The sequence below is a fragment of the Drosophila navojoa genome, chromosome 5, assembly GCF_054131105.1.
Source record: "Drosophila navojoa isolate 15081-1374.11 chromosome 5, UAZ_NAV_1.0, whole genome shotgun sequence".
Lineage (NCBI taxonomy): Eukaryota > Metazoa > Arthropoda > Insecta > Diptera > Drosophilidae > Drosophila > Drosophila navojoa.
Genome location: NC_142893.1, coordinates 19,833,196 through 19,852,226, shown reverse-complemented (window position 1 = coordinate 19,852,226; position 19,031 = coordinate 19,833,196). Strand labels below are relative to the sequence as shown.

General features: G+C 38.4%; 3 protein-coding genes and 2 long non-coding RNA genes across 17 annotated transcripts in view; 2 read left to right on the top strand and 3 right to left on the bottom strand.

Annotated features, from left to right (window-relative positions):
• Positions 1 to 19,031, top strand: part of LOC108654630 (protein 5NUC) — a 124,068-nt gene that overhangs the window by 58,954 nt on the left and 46,083 nt on the right. The gene's annotated exons all lie outside the window — the stretch shown is intronic.
• LOC115561870 (uncharacterized) lies at positions 783 to 2,355 on the bottom strand. Its single transcript, XR_016197105.1, has 3 exons — positions 2,168 to 2,355; positions 1,288 to 2,099; positions 783 to 1,220 (listed from the first exon to the last, which is right to left on the bottom strand). It is a non-coding gene; the product is annotated as an uncharacterized LOC115561870 (long non-coding RNA).
• BEAF-32 (Boundary element-associated factor of 32kD) lies at positions 3,266 to 5,574 on the top strand. Of its 2 annotated transcripts, none has more exons than XM_018105953.3 (2): positions 3,266 to 3,655; positions 4,690 to 5,574. In XM_018105953.3, exons 1-2 carry the CDS (start codon positions 3,418 to 3,420, stop codon positions 5,241 to 5,243), a joined length of 792 nt encoding a protein of 263 aa, XP_017961442.1. In that variant the 5' UTR covers positions 3,266 to 3,417; the 3' UTR covers positions 5,244 to 5,574. The 2 variants fall into 2 exon arrangements, with proteins under 2 accessions (XP_017961442.1, XP_017961441.1); XM_018105952.3 differs by lacking the exon at positions 3,266 to 3,655 and adding an exon at positions 4,087 to 4,458.
• On the bottom strand, positions 3,399 to 4,183 carry LOC149091163 (uncharacterized). The gene is made up of 2 exons (XR_016196918.1): positions 4,097 to 4,183; positions 3,399 to 3,874 (listed from the first exon to the last, which is right to left on the bottom strand). It is a non-coding gene; the product is annotated as an uncharacterized LOC149091163 (long non-coding RNA).
• The window catches only part of kn (EBF transcription factor knot), a 35,071-nt gene continuing 23,250 nt past the window's right edge, over positions 7,211 to 19,031 (bottom strand). For 2 of the 12 annotated variants that reach the window (XM_089260882.1, XM_030382246.2), the window contains exons 6-11: positions 12,199 to 12,280; positions 10,589 to 10,769; positions 10,089 to 10,370; positions 9,862 to 10,009; positions 9,506 to 9,798; positions 7,211 to 7,951 (exon numbers count right to left, since the gene is read on the bottom strand). In XM_089260882.1, coding sequence (XP_089117008.1) covers positions 7,860 to 7,951; positions 9,506 to 9,798; positions 9,862 to 10,009; positions 10,089 to 10,370; positions 10,589 to 10,769; positions 12,199 to 12,280 — 1,078 coding nt within the window. In that variant the 3' untranslated portion in view covers positions 7,211 to 7,859. Of the gene's footprint in view, positions 7,952 to 8,303; positions 8,812 to 9,505; positions 9,799 to 9,861; positions 10,010 to 10,088; positions 10,371 to 10,588; positions 10,770 to 12,198; positions 12,281 to 19,031 lie in introns of those variants that run through there. The other 10 variants (XM_018105950.3, XM_089260878.1, XM_018105944.3 and 7 more) reach the window with 8 other exon arrangements.

Genomic DNA, 19,031 nt, shown 5'->3' with positions numbered 1-19,031 from the left:
CAAACCATCAGCAACGCTATTCTTAAATTGAATCAAATGAGTCATTAAAATAATTTAAGATATAGAGAAAACCAATCAATTATAAAAGTATTAAACCGTAGTGCGTGTATTAATACATTTCTTATTTTTAGATAAATACATTTTATTGTATGTCTAGTTTTTATTTATGAATATTATTTTAGTAGTCATTTCATGATTATGATTGCGATCACTTAATAAATTTCGCGCCTTATCAAATATTTCTTGAGATGCTGCACTAGAAGCAGGTGTGCCCAGAATGCTGCAACTTACGCGGTATAATAGTGGAAGATTTTCTTTGTTGATGTTCCACCAGCGTAAAGCATTGCATCCTTCTAGAGGCACTTGAAGATTGGAATATCTTCGAATCTCTAAAATAATTTTATCTTTTGTTTTAGGCAATATAACGAAATCCGAAAACAAATCATCATCATCTTCTTGTTTGATGTGAACTTCCTCCTCTCTATGCTCGCTTTCTAAAAGATAATATCTTTTCATTAATAGCTTGCATTCTTCTATTATCTCTTCCTTTTCGGCCTGGGTGCACTGCAGCAGTTGATTGGTGGGTGGAAACAAGTACATGGCCATTTTGTGATGTTTTCGAATATGTTGGTTTGATAATTCATCCAAAAGTTCTTTCAGCTTAAGCTTCATTTTAGCTAAAATTAAGTTGGAAGATGAACTGCTGCACAGCTTTCGCAATCTGTGTATAATTGGAATGACCAAATGCAAAGTTGGTAACATTTCATCCTCCAAAATATTCCTGCATTTCACAAAATGGCTGAGAATCTCAACAATTGCCGAAAAGTCATGGTATTTCATACAGAATATATTTTCCAATTCAACACTGTCCCCTCTACACGAATCCACCCAAAAGGTTTTTATCGAGTTGAGCATATGGTAAATACTGTTCCATCTGGATGGAACATCGTTGATCAGTGCATGCTCTAAGCTTATTCGGGCGCCCGATACTTGCAAATCATTGGTCAGTTCTTTGCCTTTAATTAAGAATTCTTTAAGTTCGCTTACTTCACTGAACGCTTGTTCTATGGTTTTATTGAGCAAATCACTAATACAGCTTACGACTTCAAGTCCTAAGGATGATTCATTAAGCTTTGAATCGGCAACAGTTACAAATATGGGTTTATCGTCCCTCAAGTCCCTCCTCAAGATTTGTTCAATTTTATCCTCCAGAAAAGAACCTAATGGACGAAAATAAGTTTAAATCTGAATTCAATATACATATAATATAAATTCAACAATGCTGACCTGTGCAGTCCAGCTCTTCGAGGCAGCTAAATGAAAGCAGGCGATTGACTAGTATGCTATCTTTGATGTAATGCATGGTCATGCACAGGTATGTTTTCTTCATATATCTGTCTGGCATGGTGCTACAGGTTAGGCTGTATCCATTGCCCATAGCTTTACTCATTTCGAAGTCCAATTTCTTCATTAAGTTATCATAATGTGTATTAATGCTCTTAGATAAGATGTCGGTGTGTGGTAAAAGTTCTTCCGCGTGGAGTTGATTACCAAAGTTAGCACCGGTTTTGATCAAATATTCTGCCACTTTTTTAAAGCCGGAATCCTCCAGAATATCCAATGGACGACAGCTATTCACAATCCACTCAGTTAAGAGAAGTGCAAGTTTCTCCTTGGGTTCACTATCTACTACAGATGAGCCATTTTGTTCATCCAACGGGCCTGCAGTCGCTCCGCTGTATTTCTGTACATCCTCTCTCTCACTCACAATTGTATTCCAATAATTGACATTCCCTCTCTTCACCTCATTGGGTGATTCATTTGATTCGATCGGTGATTCTTCGATTGAATTTAGATAGCATTTGTGTTGAACCAAATTCGAAGTACTTCCATTAAATTTGAACACACTCGGACACGTACGACATATCACATAATTAATCTCAGTTGCATTCTGATCAACAACTCTGGAAAAGATGTTCCAGACTGTACTGTGACTTCGTTTCGGAACTACTTTAAATTCTCCACACTTAATTCTGTCTCTTATAGCCGCAGTGTCATAGCTGCCCAATTCATCTCCCATTTTATTCGGCTTTTATTTTCTATTAATAGTTGAAATGAATGAAATTCCATATATATTTATTGGCTAATATTGAATTTTTATACGTACCAATCAAACTGTCACACAATATTATGCAGATTCATGTGTCATTTGACTTCAATTGAGTGGATTGGTTTGCCAGCACAGTATCATTCTCACACAGATAGAAATAATTTCCGAACTAAATCAATTGAAACTGCGAATGTGACATTTATATTTTCAATGCTATTGCTCAATGTAGACTTGGGTAGCTCATGAATGAGTGAGCTAAAAGTACTTTGACAGTTTTTTTTCAAGTTGCTTGCGATCACTATCGGCTCACGAGCAATCAGCAGGTGAGCCAGTGAGCCATATGAGTGAGTTGGCTCACTTCACAAAAAAGAGCGAGTGAGCCGGTTCACCTCAATCAGCTGCTTTTACCCAAGTGTAGCTCAATGAAATAGTTGTCAGTCAACTAAATATTTATGTTGTGATTGTATTTCAATAATGTTAAAGATGACTATCGACCGACCGCCTTAACAATCGGCGCTAAGATATTGATACAAAAACAGATAGAAATTATGCAGCACTAAACAATTGAAAAAAAAAAAACGACTTATTTTTAATCGAGTTCACAAGTTTAAAAATTCCAAACATACTGCTATTAACATTTTGGAGTATACAAACTTGTAAGAATATGCAACCAAAATTTCAGATTATCGAACACTTATCGAATATCCACCAGAAATTAACTTACAACATATCTGAATCGTGTGAATCATTTGTTGACCTTATTATATTACATGTATGTATATGTATACATATATTTAATTTATTTATTTGTATTACCTTTATTCTTAATTTAATTTTGTAATTACCTGAGCCCAATGAGTGATAGCATATGAATTGTGACTATCCTTACAGAATCTTTTCAGTCTCTCTCTCTCTCGAGAATTCTCAAGAATATATGTATGTAAATTATTTCACTAACAAATATTAAAAACTAGACATAGTTCAAATGCTTAAACACTACATTTCATTGCTAAGACTCAAGTTTCTTTGAAACCATTTGATGTTTGAATTCAGCTTCTGTTTCCGACTTTCGTTACAAAATTTGAACTATTTGTCCATAGGCGCAAAACAAAAAATTGATTTGTGACGTCATAACTTTCGTGCACTTGTATATTAGTGCTGTAAAGTTTTTCATCGATTGGACTGTTGTGGTTTGCAACACGGTTTTGTGCGTGACTAAAAATCGTGACATGCGTGTCGCAAAGTACATTTTACATTTTGCTTTTTGTATATATTTTTGTTGATACCGTCTAAATAGGACAGCAACAATGCACGTCGAAAAGAAATCGGAGCTAAGAAATCTTCTTAAGTCGGGGGACAAGCGTTGCAAATTGGTCGAACCACGAAATGCGAAGAGCTGCGTTTGGAGATTCTTTAACTTGGTGTCTTGTGATGATCGAATAGAGCCATATGCCTGCTGTAAAACCTGTGGCGATCTATTATCCTATAGCGGGAAAACAGGAACTGGCAGCCTATTGCGCCATAGATGCTTGCACACGACTAACGGTAAGTTTTGGATCTGATATTCACGCACGTCCCCTCACACTGCCACGCGTGTTCAGAGACGGGTAGTATTATTGTTGTTGCTGTCATCGCCACCGCTTTTCCTAGTGTTGTGATATGTTATGTGCTCTGCACTTAACATGATATATAATTCGAAGCATTACAATCGGTCGGGCCGCGTCGTCTCTTAAATTTTTAAATTGACTCAAACAATTACATGCACTCAGCTGAGGGTAATTGAGGTGCGAAAAAATGCAGAGTTCGTTGAACGAATTGAAAACCAGATATAATGATTCCTACATATCAATAAATGAATCATAAAAAGAAAAATCAGTTTTTGAGTGCTTTAAATTAATGAATAGAATTTTGTATATGCAATCATAAATGTTGATATTTTTTTTGTTATTTATTTTTTTTTTCTTTGATAAAATATCGTTGTGCAACACTGTTTCTGGTTAAAGTTATTCAACACCGTCGCCAACAACGCTAACATCGCTATTGCGTTTTTTGTGGGAAAAAATTGTAATTGAGCGCAAAAATTTATTAAGAAAATTCAATAAAAATGCCTAAAGGTCGCGTTAGCAGTGTGTGGCAGCATTACGACATCAATGAGGAGTGCGAAAACTTTGCGGTTTGTCGCTATTGCGGCAACAATATATCGCGTGGTGGCATGGCCAGCAATCTAAAGGGAAATAATACGACCAATTTGTGGACGCACTTAAGGCACAAGCACGCTGACGAGGTGCTCGTTAATCCCATACAACAGCGCCCCGTTAGTCGACCAGCAGTTATTACATTAAAAAAAGGTAAACGTAGAATGCAACTGGCGCTTATCACGACAACATACATTGACCTATTGACGACGCACCTATCGATCCCGCGCGACTGTCCCCAATTGGAAACTATCGTAAAACGATGAGACGCCCAGCCCTGCCTTACAGCTGCGAGCCGGCAATTAATTGACATTTGATTTTATTATCGCAGAGCCTAACTAATAAATTTTTGTGGCTTTCGTTTCTCATTTGTCGTCTCTGCAGAAAAAACATCTCGCATAGCGAAGGCAAAAGTTGTGCGAGAGCCGCTGCGTGTGGCGAAACCAAAAATTGACGTGCATGCATCCATATCTGGTGCACTGCCACAGAAATGGGAAGAGTATGAGCAGAACGACGAGGTGAGCGAGGACATCAAAGATATCATATACAATGAAGATCCGCTCTGCTACAGTCCCATACAAGTGGTCGAGGACGAGATGCTAGACACAGGCGACAAAGTCACTGTAATGACCAGCAACAGAGTATCCAATGCTAATCCAGTTGTTGCCACCGTGGTCTCAGCGCCCACAAGCGCTGCAAAGACCCTGAAGAACAATTTGGAAACATCCATCGATCGGCTGACCACTGTCAGCGAGCAGCTTAGCTACATCATACAACAGCAGCAGGAGGAACAAGTGAAGGACGATGACTATTATTTTGCTATGAGCCTCGTTTCGAGTATGCGACAATTGTCAGTGAACCGCAAGCTGTATGTGCGCGCAAAAATACATGAAATTTTGTACAAAGAGAATGAGGAGGCTGCGTCTAAAGCTGAATAGTAATGCAAAGTATAAGTTACGGATATACATAAATCACTTTTAATTTTATTCACGAAGTAAATGAAAACAAAACAGAAAAACCATTAAAAAAAGAAGAAAAAAAAATATATATATATATTAAATATCTTATCAATCTATTCATGTAGGCTAAATGTTTCTTTTTTACGTATTTTGTACGTACAATTTGCAATCTTTGTTGGAACATTTAATAATAAGCACACACACATCTGAGCAGAGACGAATTCATATTGATAATTTAGATTGTATATGTATTCAGATATTTAATGCAAAACTTACAAAACGCTAATAAATTTACCTAAGAACTCCACAATATTGTATACTTTTATTAACACAAAGTAATTTTATATTCACGTTTCTAAATTTGTTTATGCAATGATGTATTAAATTGCTTGCAACTGTACACAAAAGTTTTGTAAACAATTCGATTGTTAATGTGTCTTTATAACACTTCTATATTTTCTGTGTAAGATCCGCCTCTCACAGCAGACTAAGCCAGTTTTCCAAATAGCAATTTAAGACCACATTTTGTAGTAACTGTAAATCTATAAATAACTTAATTAAATAATTTTATCTCTGCTGCTTACCCAGCAAACATAAATGAGCTTATCTTGGTTAATTCTAAACACATCTATATGTGTAGATATTCAGAATTTTCTTATCATAATGACTTACAGTTAGCTTCCCTGCTGATAAATTTTCTATGCTTCAAAATTATATTTTAGGAAATATGTTGTATTCTATTTACTAAAACATCTCTTGAATCCTCTCTTAGAATATGACTTTCTGAAGTGAATAATAATTGATTTTGCGAAACATTCTTGATAGGAACTCGAGTTTTGGAAGATTAGTTGGTACGCTTCAGTAGTATTAAGACGTAGAGATTTGTTAATTGTAGGGACTCAAAACAGAAACGATATTTTTAGAAGGGCTGGCCATCACAAAGCAGTTATATATAGTAGAACAGATACCACTATGTCTTCCAAAGTTTTGAGATATAGCTCCACTACTTAAATAACTCCCCAGTTGCTACAGACTCAACGTATTTGCTTTTTACAACGTGAAGTCCAGGATATTTAGAGTCAGTCTAAAAGCGTATTTGAGAAAATTATTGACATATGTTTTAAATAAATTTTATTTAAATAACTTGTTGAGATTTACAAAACAGAGAGCATTACTAGTATAGTATAATTTACAAATCGATTTCTGGAGCTAATTCGTATGGCTTATGCATTCTTAGAACTAGAAATGTTTTTTATTTATTTTTTTCCTTTTTGTTTTTTATATTAATAATGTATTATTATTTTAGCTTTCAATGTGTTTGTTTCTAGAAATAGGCATATATATTATTATACAATATCAATTACAATAAATCCTACAGATCGAGTAATAAACAATGTTCTTACTATTTATATATATATATGTATATGCACCTCCAAATATCATATCTATATATATGTACATAGATATCTACGATATTCCCTATGTAATGAGGCTAGTCAACAAATGTCTTTAGTTGATTAATCTTCCGCTTCTTCTTCTTCCTTATAGTGGATGCGAATGAGTTTGAAAATTGTTTTTGATTTTGAAAGAGTTTAGTTAATGCATGATGGGATCTGATTAAGTGCACCTATATGACTGCCAAAGAACGTTCGTTAAGTATGATTTATGCTTATTTAGTTTAATTTATTTTAATTTGCGAATTTCAATATTTCTTGGGTATATTTAGCTAGTCCCAATCGTATATATATTTTCTTTATAACTTTTATTTGTAGGTATTTATCATTTTGATTACGGTTCGTGCTCGACTTTTTATTTTGGGCTTCTTTGTTTTCGTATAACTTTTGAAAAATGATATGGTATATGATATAAACTGCTTGAACTTTGTGAACAAAATAAAAAAGATCTATATATGTATATTTATTTATATATTAGTTTATGTTTTTTCATTTTTGGTATTTAATTTTCGTATACAAGCATTTAGATATATCCAAAATTGATTTATGTTAGTTTCATGTTTTTGTATTTGTATAATATTTTCGTATTACTTTCAGATGGTTCGTATTTGTGTTGGTATATATAGGTGTAAATTGGTATATTTTGTTCTATTCACAGTTCTGATTACTACATCCAAATAAAATAATTTATACATATATATGTATATGTACATATACAGATTAATCAAGCATAGCTGAAATGTGCAGAGAGTCGACTTGGCTCCGTTTCAACTTTCACATTCTCTTATGATATTATTATATGATATGAATGGGTTTTTATTCTCAATATTTTTCATATGTTTTCTGTTAGTTTGATATGGACTTAAAACAGTTTCTCTTTTTGTTTTATTTTAATTTACAAGGACATTTATCAAAAAATGTAATCAATCAAAAATAAACAACTTGCTTTCATTATTTTTTGTTTTTCTTTTCAATAAATATTTAAAGTAATTTTATTTTAAATATTATTGAATATTGGAAACATATTTTTATTCGCTTATTGCACTTTCGAGCGTCTTTTTGTTTTTGTGTTATTTTCATTGGTTACATTTGGAGTATGTGAGTGCTGCTCCAGCAAGGACATCCGACTAACTTAATAATATTATTTACTGGATGTCACCAGCTGACTGGTGCTATAGCCCTGTGTGTTGCAGGTGGGCAGGGCAAATGGATTGAAGCTCAAGCTGCTGACTCCTGCAAGTAAAAGAAACCAAAGAAATTGTTAAAAGCTGAGAATATACATATTGGGTGTATAACTAAGTCTCTCATGGCTTAATGTGTTATACATATATATTCCTTAAAAATTGGAGGTCTAATGTAGCTATCCAGATGATTCAAATTTCAATTAAGTCAGCTACTTAGTGTTACAGATTTCGATATATTCTATGTTCAATCATACAGGATTTTGACATCTTGTAACATGAATATATTTTTTTCCTTCCCAATAAATATTTTTCTTTCCAAATGAAAATGAATATATGTATATTTATACATAGTTCAATATGAGTTAAGCATTATAAAAATGTTTAAAAAAAATTAAAAATACCAGCAAACGTGTGTTTTGTTGTGTGTTGTTGTTGTTGTTGTAGCTGTTGTGTATGTGTTTTATGACAGACACGACGACGGAATCTTAAACACTCACGCAATGCAGTTGTCGCAGGAACTGGAACTGGAACTGGAATTGGAATTGGAACTGGAGTTGATGATATTCACTGTTATCATAGCAGCAGCTGCTGCTACCGACCAACAGATGGCGCCAATTGTTGATTAAGCATTTAGGGGGCGTCGCTGCCGATAAGATTGTGCTCTGTGTGTATGCTTGGGTGTGCGTGTGTAGGTGTATTGGCTGCATTGGCTGTTTCCTCATCCCTGCTCCAGGCTCCATGCAATCAGTGATGTCGCCTCATCCTGCAGTCCTTAAACGGCCGTCGCAGTCGCTGCTGACACGGCGGGATTGTGCCACGGCTGATGCGGATGCGGATAGTGATGCGGGTGGGCGACTGCGGCGGTGGCATGATGGTGTTGCACTAGAGCCGAGTGCCAAGGCGTCGTCACTGTTGGTGGAGTAATGTCGAAAATGCACTTGCTGAGCAAATTTTGATTCACTTTGTAGGCGAATTTTGGGGCGGGGTAGGTGTGGGGCGAGTATATAGTATATTTGAGTAGTTTTGTTTGTTTCGGGTATCTCATGAGTGATTGAGTGGTTGTGAAAATTATAAAACAAATACTATATGCTAAGCGTTTATCCAAATTGAGCAAACTATTAACGTCGAACTCTCTTTAATTAATGAGTTTGTACAACTTCATGCTATGCATTTATATTTTTGTAATGCATGGAGAATTAAGTTTAATAAATAATATTTAAATGTACATAAAACGTATGTACAATGGGTATTTGGATAATATTTGAGGTATTTAAAATTTTTGATAGCTTTATTAAAGATTGAAAGGATTTATAAAAGAATGAGAGCTAAATAAATACCTATATAGATTTGTATAATACATATTAGATATTATATGTATATTCATGAGAAATATTTCTCAATTTTCTGATGATTTCTTATCAATATCATAGATCTTTCTATGATATGGAAATCATAGACTTTCTACAGTTTATATAACTCACTTCTAGATTACTTAGTCCATGAACGTTTAATATCAGATTCTCAACTATTCAATATACAGGAACTAGATCACCGATCAAAGGATCAGTTCAGATTACGCTAGAGGCACGCTTAGGGCACTTACTTGAAGTGGAGTTGAAGACGCTGCCAGGCGATGAGGATAGAGTACCCATATTCGGTGCGGGCGCATAGCCGTTCGCGGTGGCTGCGACGGCAGCGGTGGTTGCTGTGGCGCCGTACGAGCCACCCGAGCTGTGTGGCGTTGAGGCGCTGCTGCAGTAGCCGCCGCGTGGACTGACGCTGCTCGATTGGGCGCGCTGATAGTCATCCTCGGTCCACTGGCCGCTGCCGTCCTGCACGCTCACCGCCAGCTGGCCGGCGTATGAGTTGAAGCTGGTGGAGCCGCCGGGTGATCTGCTGAGAGGCAAGCGAAGCATTACGATACTTCTCGCTCGGGCGAGGGGGGCTGAGGCGGCTTACCTGGGCATGGAGTAGAGAGCTTCGACGAGATCTGCGGCGCGCTTAAGAATGATTTCCTTCTGCAGCTTCTCCGGGTCGCCGGGATGCCTGGGTATGAGCTTCTGCAGTCGCTGGAAGCCGTAGTCGATTGTGGGTTCATTGAGAGCTGCTTGATCGATCGGAATGCAAACGGAAAGCTTAGACATGCTTCGGGCTGGGGGCTGCCGGGCAGCAGTATCTATACTTACAGACATAGACGAAACGTCCGGGTGAGCCTTTGCAGAACTGTTTGCTCTTGTAGGAGAGCGTCACCTCGACCACGCCGGGTATATGTCGCGGCGGGGTCTGCACCCGTATCGCATGCGAGGTGATCAGCTCGCTCCAGACCAACATTGTGCCGAACACCACTTGCAGGCCGTCGAAGAAGTTGTCGCCCACAATGATGACTGTGGCGCCACCTGTGGTCCAGCCCTCGCTGGGCGATATCGCCTTGATGCAGGGCGTGGCCACGGGCAGAGGTGGATAGAGGCCTGAAATAGAGGACCGTTGGATGGTCAGTTGGATGGTTCGTTTCGCTGGGCGTTGATCAACAGATCGTTCAACAGAAGGAAAATCAAGAAACGGGTTCGAGTTGCCAATTGCTACAGAATCAAAATGAAAATCGCTAAGAACAAAAGCGAAATAAGAGTCGTCCACAAATGGAACTAACTAAACTAACTGATCGAGTAATTGGAATTTTGTTACAGACCATCGTAGGTACTGTCGGGCGCTAGGGGGTGACCGGATATGGACAGGGATGTGTTGCCTGTACCTTCCGTGGTGTCCAGTCGCTTGGCGCGGCGTCCGTGCTTCGAGTTATTGTGCACGAACATATTGTCCGAGATGGCCAGCAGTTCCCTGTCAACGGCCACTTGGGTGGCGATTACAACCTGCGAGAGATGGTTAATATTATAAATATTATTATAAAGTTAGGAGCAAGATTAGTTAATAAAAATAATTCATAGTAAAAGTTAGAACAGGAAACGGTGAAGAATTCTGGGAGTCTGGTACTTCAGGAATTTTAAGGGACCTTCTCTAAGGAGTTATAATAATGAATAGAACCACAATTAAGGGAATTTTTAAATATATATATAGATATATTAATATGCCAAGAAGTTCCAAGTTTGAAAAAGTATGTATTATATATATTTGAAGGCCTAGATATACTCTAATGATCTACAAATATACAGTCATGATGCAAAGAAGTTTTAGATATGCAGAAAATTTACTTGAAGTAGATTCAGCTATATATGTATATTTTGGCCTCCGACATATTTCAATAAGAAAATTTAGAAACCGAAGAAGCTCTAGATACATGCTACTAATACTCTGAGCAATTAGAGAGGGAACAGTTTTTTTTTAAGCAAAACCAGAAATTTAATTAGTTGCACTTTTTATACCCTGAACCCATTGAAAATGGGAAATCAGGGTATAATGGTTTTGTTAAAAGTATGTAACAGGCAGAAGGAGGCGTGGCAGACCCCACAAAGTATATATATTCTTGATCGGGGCGACAAGCTGAGTCGATTTGGCCCTGTCCGTCTGTCTGTCCGTCCGTCCGTCCGTCCGTATGTATGAACGCGTCGATTTCAGAAGATATAAGAGCTAGAGACTTCAACTTTTTTTTAAAATGTCCGTATATATCACGCGCAGATCGAGTTTATCACTAAAAAACGATAACTCATTCCGATATTTTTTTATCGATAAAAAACCTTATCGAAGATCACTTAAAAAATTATATCTCCTACATCTTTCAAGCTAGAGTCTCCAAATTTAAAATGTATATTAAGACGCATGTCATACAATTTCGGTTTTTGTTAAAATTTACCCCCCACCCCTAAATCCACCCCCTCACCCTCATCTTTGTAAAAGTCGTATATCAAATACTAGAGACTTGTGCTTCGGTATACACATACATTTAAACATTATGATTACGTTCTGAAAGTTTCATTACGATCGTACGTCTAGAAATTAAATTATTCAACAAATAAGTTCTCAAAATATTGCCACACTGCAGCGCAACCAAAGCGCAATCGCCTGTATATGTGAGTGTGTGTGTATGCGTCTGTTTGTTTGCATGTGTATGTGTGTACGTGTGTTTGTTTGTATGCGTGTGTGTGTGCGTGTGTGTTTGCTAATTATTTTTGAAATATCAGTTGCTTGTAGGGTTCAGGGGATCTCGTAGTCGAGCAGTCTCGACTAGAGCTTTCTTACTTGTTTATATACAGAATTTCAAGAGATTCAAAGGAATTTCGGACTTCTCACTTTAGATGGTGTTTTAGTAATTAATACGTGATTAATTTCCATATGAAAACTCACCTGGAATCTTCGCATGTCCCGTGGGTTGCCAGCATTCTTGAGACAGTTCTGGTTGCACTTCAAGAAGAACTTCAGGAAAAAGCTGCAAAAATAAATGAAAAGAGTTCGAAATGAATACCCATTAGCAATGGAATCATTGAAGGCAGACTGTGGGGGATAAGGAACAGCTTCGGTTACTGATTGAGTCAGAACTCTTTGTAAGCTGCTAATGATCGGTTGCGCCTTTCGCAGTTGCCACTTGCCACTTGCCACGTTTTGTGGCAGATGTGCTGCCTCGGGCTTGAGTCAATCCACTTGCCTGCCCAAAGTTGAGCTGCTCTGCCTGCGGCGTGACAGCGCGGCGTGCGATAAACGTGCACTTCGAGGGTGACAGTTATGTGAATGGGATGTCCTGCAGGCAGGATATGCGAGAAATTGACACCCGTGTGTCGCGCATTTAAATGGTAAAATACATATATACATACAGCAACAGCCCACGGCCTGTCGTCTACCTCTCTCCCTCCCTCCCTCTGGCCCCCTTGCCGACGCTCGCTGATTTTATTTGCCGAAATAATATTTTGTTGCTACTGACGCTGCGGGGGTTCCCCTACACTCGATTGGCTGGCATTTTCGCAGCTTTCCATTTTTTCTCCACACTTTTTTCTCTCGCTGCTCTTTGTTGTTTTTCACTCGACAAATTGGACAAATTAGCTGAAGAGGGCGTTGCATGCTGCTTGCCCCGCGCGCGGAAGGTGCGGGCACAGCTCGAAAACATCTGCATATGTGTCATAAATGAGTAAATGTTTGTTGTTATTGTTGTTGTGTACCCTAAGAGGATATCCTAAATTTGTCCCCGATGTGCTGAAAGATATTCCAGCTGAGCCCAACTAGGCTGCCTCGATGTGAGTGGGAATTCGAACATGATGCCCAATATGGTTTTACTGTAGATCATGAGAGTTAAGTTCATCTAAAATTTTGTTGAATATTTTTCAGATATCTTGAAATTTGCCAGGCATGTTGTTGATGTGTAAGCAAAGTGTTTTACAGACAGACGGACAGCCAGTCGGACATTACCCAGATCCCCTTTTCACTTCATGAAAGCATTACGTAAATGCATGAATATTTTCTTGAGCTTAGGTTTATCGCAAATGATTTTGAATGAAAATTGATTTATGAAAAATAATTTTAATTGTTGAAAAAATAAAATTAATAAATTTTAAGCGCAAAACAACTATTGCAACAGCAATTAAGGCGACATTTTCATTCAATTTGTATTCGATAAAAAATCACGAAAATAAAGAGAAGGCAGAGAAAAACACACACGAGCCGCATGCCACACATGCCCCGAAAGAACATTTTGGCTTATCGCAGAGTTTGAGTGCGGCGAGCGTTAGGCAAAAATTAATTATGAGCTCGGACACATTTTGGACTATGAGTAATGTATATACATACATATGTATATATATATACGATTTATAGAAATTGGTGCTATATGGCCACGCGAGCTGATTGTGAACTTGTTGAAGTCGTGTGTGTGAGGGAAGGGAATGAAAACAGATGTGTTTATGTGTGCAATGCATACATCTTTGCTTTTTTTTTTTGTTCTTTTCATTTTATACACAGTGCCAACAACAACAACAACAACAAGAACAGCAAACAACATGAGCAGCATCATTAACAAGGCCATCGGCAATCCCCTAGGAACTGAGCGCCGTGTCGTATCTGTCAGATGCAATATCGAATTACACAGCAAGAGACAGAGCGAGAGAGAGAGAGAGAGAGGGATAGAGAGAGGGAGCGCATGAGACCTTCCACAGATGCAACTTTGTAATTTGAATACGTATCGAGTGGATATTGAGAGCTGCATAGGTTAACTCATTTATGGATCATGAGCTGCGCTCATTGCTGTTGCTGTTGTTGTTGTCTTTGACTAGCATCCAGCCCTCGCATTGTCAGCATTGCGCATCTTTATGGGCAGCTAATTGACTTTCTCGGAAGCAGCGAGCGAGGAGAGGACGGCGCATCGCACGCTTGAATTACAATGTTGTCAAATATACTGACAGGACGCATAAATTGTGAGAGCTAAAAATCGTGGCGTCCCATTTGCATATGCCTAGCGCAGAGCGAAGGATGCGAAGGACTGTGAGAATCCCAGCGCTGATTCAATTGAAGCCGTATCTGGATTTCGGACCACGCAGCGTCGCAAACTTTATGTCGTCCTGGACAATTAAAAATTCAGCTCGCGTCCTGCCAATAAATCAAAGTGTCTCTCCATCTTTGTCCTGGCCGCCGCCAACAAAGTATCCTGTCGTCCACCTGGCGTCGCCGTGGCTTGCCAGCGACGCGAAATTTTCATTTAATGAAAAGCTACGCATCATCAAACGCCCGCACATGACATTGGCCGGGCCAACGCCAAAATGGCCAAAACGAACAAAATGGCCATGAATCGACTCCATTGGCAGCTAGAGCACGTAGAGCCAACGAAGTGCATAATTGGTCATTCATATTTGTTGTTGTTGTTGTTGTTTTTGTTGCTTTTTTCTGTCTATTTCTATCTATTTTTTAGGGCTAAAGCTGTCAATTGCTCGATGTGCTTGAATGCTGCTTAGGATTCTTAAGTAGTTGAAGTTGGAGTTAAAGATGAGGACGATTCTATGATCTTCAAGTGAAGGAGAAGGGCATGGAAATGTACATATATACACATAATATATCAATAGATTATACGGTAGAGTCTCGATCGAAAATCGCGACAAATAAAAAATCAGTTCTATACCCTTGAAAAAAATTCGTTCTCAATAATTCTCAAAAAAAAAATTATCCCCTTGCCATTTCGAATTCTCGAGATTCTACTGTGTTAATTACTTGTAATATATATGTATGTAGACAGATGATAGTTTCACCAGCTGTACGAAGCTAGTAAATGCTTAGTATTTTGACCTATATAATAATGTAAGATTTTACTATAACATAATATTCATTTAAATTTATAGAAAAACAATCGATTGATTATTACTGAAGGATTACGTAGGCTTTAGCTGCGTTTGCATTCGTATAATCTGGGAAAAGGACAAACTAGACGTAGTAACAAAATAAATTTGAATGTATGAATTTATATAATTTAAATTCTATGATTAATTTCATAATATTTTTTGTTTCTTCATTTCTTGTATAAAAAGAAATTCCTTTTGGCTCTCATGACAGATAATATGACAAGTAATAATGATAATTAAACACTGAATGATCGTAATCGTATAACATTCTAAATTCCAGATGCGCAACAATATCTTTTTAACAATAAAACAACAAAATTTCAATGGAATTGCCTTTTGGCATTCGGCTAACAATTGAAATAAATTCGAGTCGGTTGTAAACTTTTGCAGCTTCGAGCGAATTTCGTGCCCACGATTAACTGTGAATTTGTGAATCAACAGCAACAGCAACAACAACAGCGACAACAGTAAAGATAACAACAACAACAACAACAGCAATAACAACATTGAGCTTTATCTTTGCATCGCTTTTCACAACAATTTAATGATGAATACGAAACGTGCATAAATCGTTTTGGGTTCCGGACTTAACATTCGGGCGCTCAAGCATTCGGCGATATTATCTGAGGGCGTCAACAGGATGTAGCCGTAGGCGTTTGTGGCGCACGCCAAACGCTTGAGCCACGGGCACAGGTGAGCCAGCCCCAGCTCACCTGGCTGGCGCTGCGGGCGACTGGGCGCTAATTTTTCACTAACGATAATATTCAAAATTTTCAACTTTATTGCCGCATAAAGTCAATGACACGCACACACACACACACACACAGACGCACAGAGCGACAGAATAAACTTACTTTGGCGCCATTTCCATGGCATTTGCACACACACACCCACACGCACACAAAGGCAAAAGATGGCCGCCGACGTCACCATTTTGCTGCTGTTGTTCAGGTTAAGGTTGAGGTTCAGGGCTGCTGCTGCTGCTGCTGTTGTTGTTCGCTCTATTGTTGTTGGAACTTTTATTTATGCTCTTTCTCAGCTTAGCGCTGCACGCTTCGCGGCGCACGCACAAGACTTCACACACACACCCACACATACATACATATACAGAGCAAGTCGAAAGTCCACAGTTTACGCAAACCCTCAACGGTTACAAAGATTTCCCGTTAGCCGTCTCGATGTCGCGTCGGCACAATCCTTATCAGAATCGCACTTGCGACTTGCGAACGTCTTCGCCTTGTTGAGAGCTCATAGCTTTTGGGATTCTTTGTATTTCAATAGACTTTGAGGGCGGATTTTGTTGTTGTTTGCTTGGGTTTCGTTGCTGTTGTTGTTGTTGTTGTTGTTGTTGTTGTTGTTGTTGTTACGCTTTCGATTTCATTGTGGTTCATCCGGAAGAGAACCACATTAGCATGGAACTTGTTGAAAACACTTTCGCTTAGCCTTCAGCAGCCATATGCCGACAGAGCGAGAGAGAAGAGAGAGAGAGAGAGACAGAGAGAGAGAGAAGAGGCAAAAAGAGCGCGAGCGAGAGCGAAAGTGAATGAGTGAGTGCTTGAGTGAATTTTTGGATATCTTTTGAGTGAAGCTTTCATTGCGTGCGTTCATTTTGGTGAATGAATCTAAACAAGTGCGAAGGGGGCGGCTGCTGCTGCTGCTCTGTGTGCGTGAGTGTGTGTGTGTTGGGGGTTGCTTTGGGACTCGGTGTCATGCCGCTGGGACCAGGGAAATACCTCGTAACTGTTGTTGTTTTTGTTTTTCTGTTGTATTTTTGTTTTTGTTTTCACGGAACGCAGAAGGCAACAACAATGGCAGCTTTTTCTTTTTGTTTGCGATTTCTTCATCTTTAAACTGATTATTTCTGTAAGCACACACATGCAGCATGTGTGTGTGTGGGTGTGTGTGTGACCATAAAAATACCATATCGAGGTTAAATATCAGACATCGATAAAAGCTACAAGCAGACAGAGATACAACAAACAAGAAGCACAAAGAACGAAAGTATCTTAGACAGCCTTACTACAGCTGTAGATGTTCATGTGTGCGTGCGTGTGTCTATGTATCTGTGGGCGCCTTTAACTTTTGCTACTCCTTTTCGGCTTATGCCTGCTAACCTTTGGCGAACTACGGAGCCATCAAATTATCGACCTTATTGAAATGCGCAAATTATGCTAACTACTTTATACCTACACGCAAGTCTGTATATATGTATGTGTGTGTGTGTGTGTGTGTTGACTGCCAGTTAACGCTTTTAATATAATTAATTATGCAGTATGCGTAAATGGCTGAGACGGAAAATGGCTAAGCGGAATCACATATGAGTAGCGCTCCTTCAGCAGCTGCCTAATCAGACCTACATATATCCAAGACGTTTTTCCCCTTATCTGCATCATCTGTAAATTTTAAATAACCTCGCGGTCATCTCAATTATGCACATTATGCAATTTGAAACACACACCACATTGTTAATTCATCATGTGCTCGACGAGGCTGAGAAATCGTATCAATGATATGGGATTAACAGTAAATTTAGGTATTTAAATGATAATCCAAAAGGATATTCATGTAGAATTTGAGTATCAATTGAAATTGTGGAGTGAAAGACAGAAAACTATTTTAAAATAGAGTCTATGATATCTTATCTTGCTATAACGAATGAAAGTCCTAAAAAGGGAATATTCAATATCTATAGCACTACAATAACTTAAAACCCAGGGAAGAAACTATTAACTCAGACATTCTATCAAAGTTCTAATATTGTTTAGGGAAATCAAAAGTATATAAACATAATTCGTTATTTTCCTATAATACTATACTACTATAATAAAAATTCTGCCTAATATTTACAATGTTCAGCCTTTTAAATTCAGCAAATTGAAGCTCACAGCATAAAGTGCTCTGTATTAAACAAAAATAAAAAAAAGAGGAAGAAAACTAGAGAGAGCGAAAAATATTATTCTGCAATTTGAAAATAGATATTTATGATTTAATAAACTGTTCTTTTCCCAGGAGCTAACGATGCGCATCGAATGCCATTTAGAGGATGAGCAACAATTTGCATTAATAATTCAATTTCAATAGACAGGCGAACAAATATGCAAATTGTGCGAGCTCTTTGAAATGCAAAATTCAATTCGAATATTCCAAATTTCTGCGCTTCTCCCATTGATTTATGAGGTGCGAATCAGGTGCAGTCGCAGTCGCAGTCGCAGTCGCAGTCGCCTATCGCCGATGCCAGCCAGCTCAAAGAAATGTGGCTGCATCTGTTGGGACGCGACTGTCTGGCAGCGATAAAGAAGCAAATGTACGAGCTTGGTTATCTTTGGCGATAATTAACTGTTATGGACTCTGCTCAGCTCTGCTCTCCCTTTCTATCTGCTTTCATCTCACACACACACTCTATCTCGCTCTGTCTGCATAATATTTCATATGCCTGTCGATTGCTGACCACAAGTGCCGTTAAATTTGTGTCTGCGTTTTATTCCTTTTCGTTACATTTTTTCTCTTTTTTTTCTGCTGCGTCGCTTTGAATATTTGAGTAGCCTCCCCCAAAGCGTGAACATCGCATGCTTTCTCTCGCTCTTGCTCACTGACTGAGTGGCCACACAACCAGCACAGTCTCGTTCGACTCGTGCCATTTGTCCACCTGGTTGAGTTAGGGCAGCAGTGGATGGGTTTGAATGCATTTAGAAAATTAAAAATTGTAGCCACAAGTAGCAGCAGTTTTGTCATCATTTTTAGCGCGATTATCAAGGCATGCAATGGCCAAAAAAAGGAAAAAAAAACCATTTGCCGCACGCAGCCAATGCTGTGCTTACAGTCGTGGCGCGCAATAATGTGCAAAGCTTGGAACTGAAGTGAGAG

Excerpts from the sequence above, each read along its gene's own strand:
- BEAF-32 (XM_018105952.3), top strand. The coding sequence starts at position 4,215 with ATGCCTAAAGGTCGCGTTAGCAGTGTGTGGCAGCATTACGACATCAAT. Across the intron at positions 4,459-4,689 it reads AGTTATTACATTAAAAAAAG|AAAAAACATCTCGCATAGCG; the intron begins GTAAACGTAGAA and ends TCGTCTCTGCAG.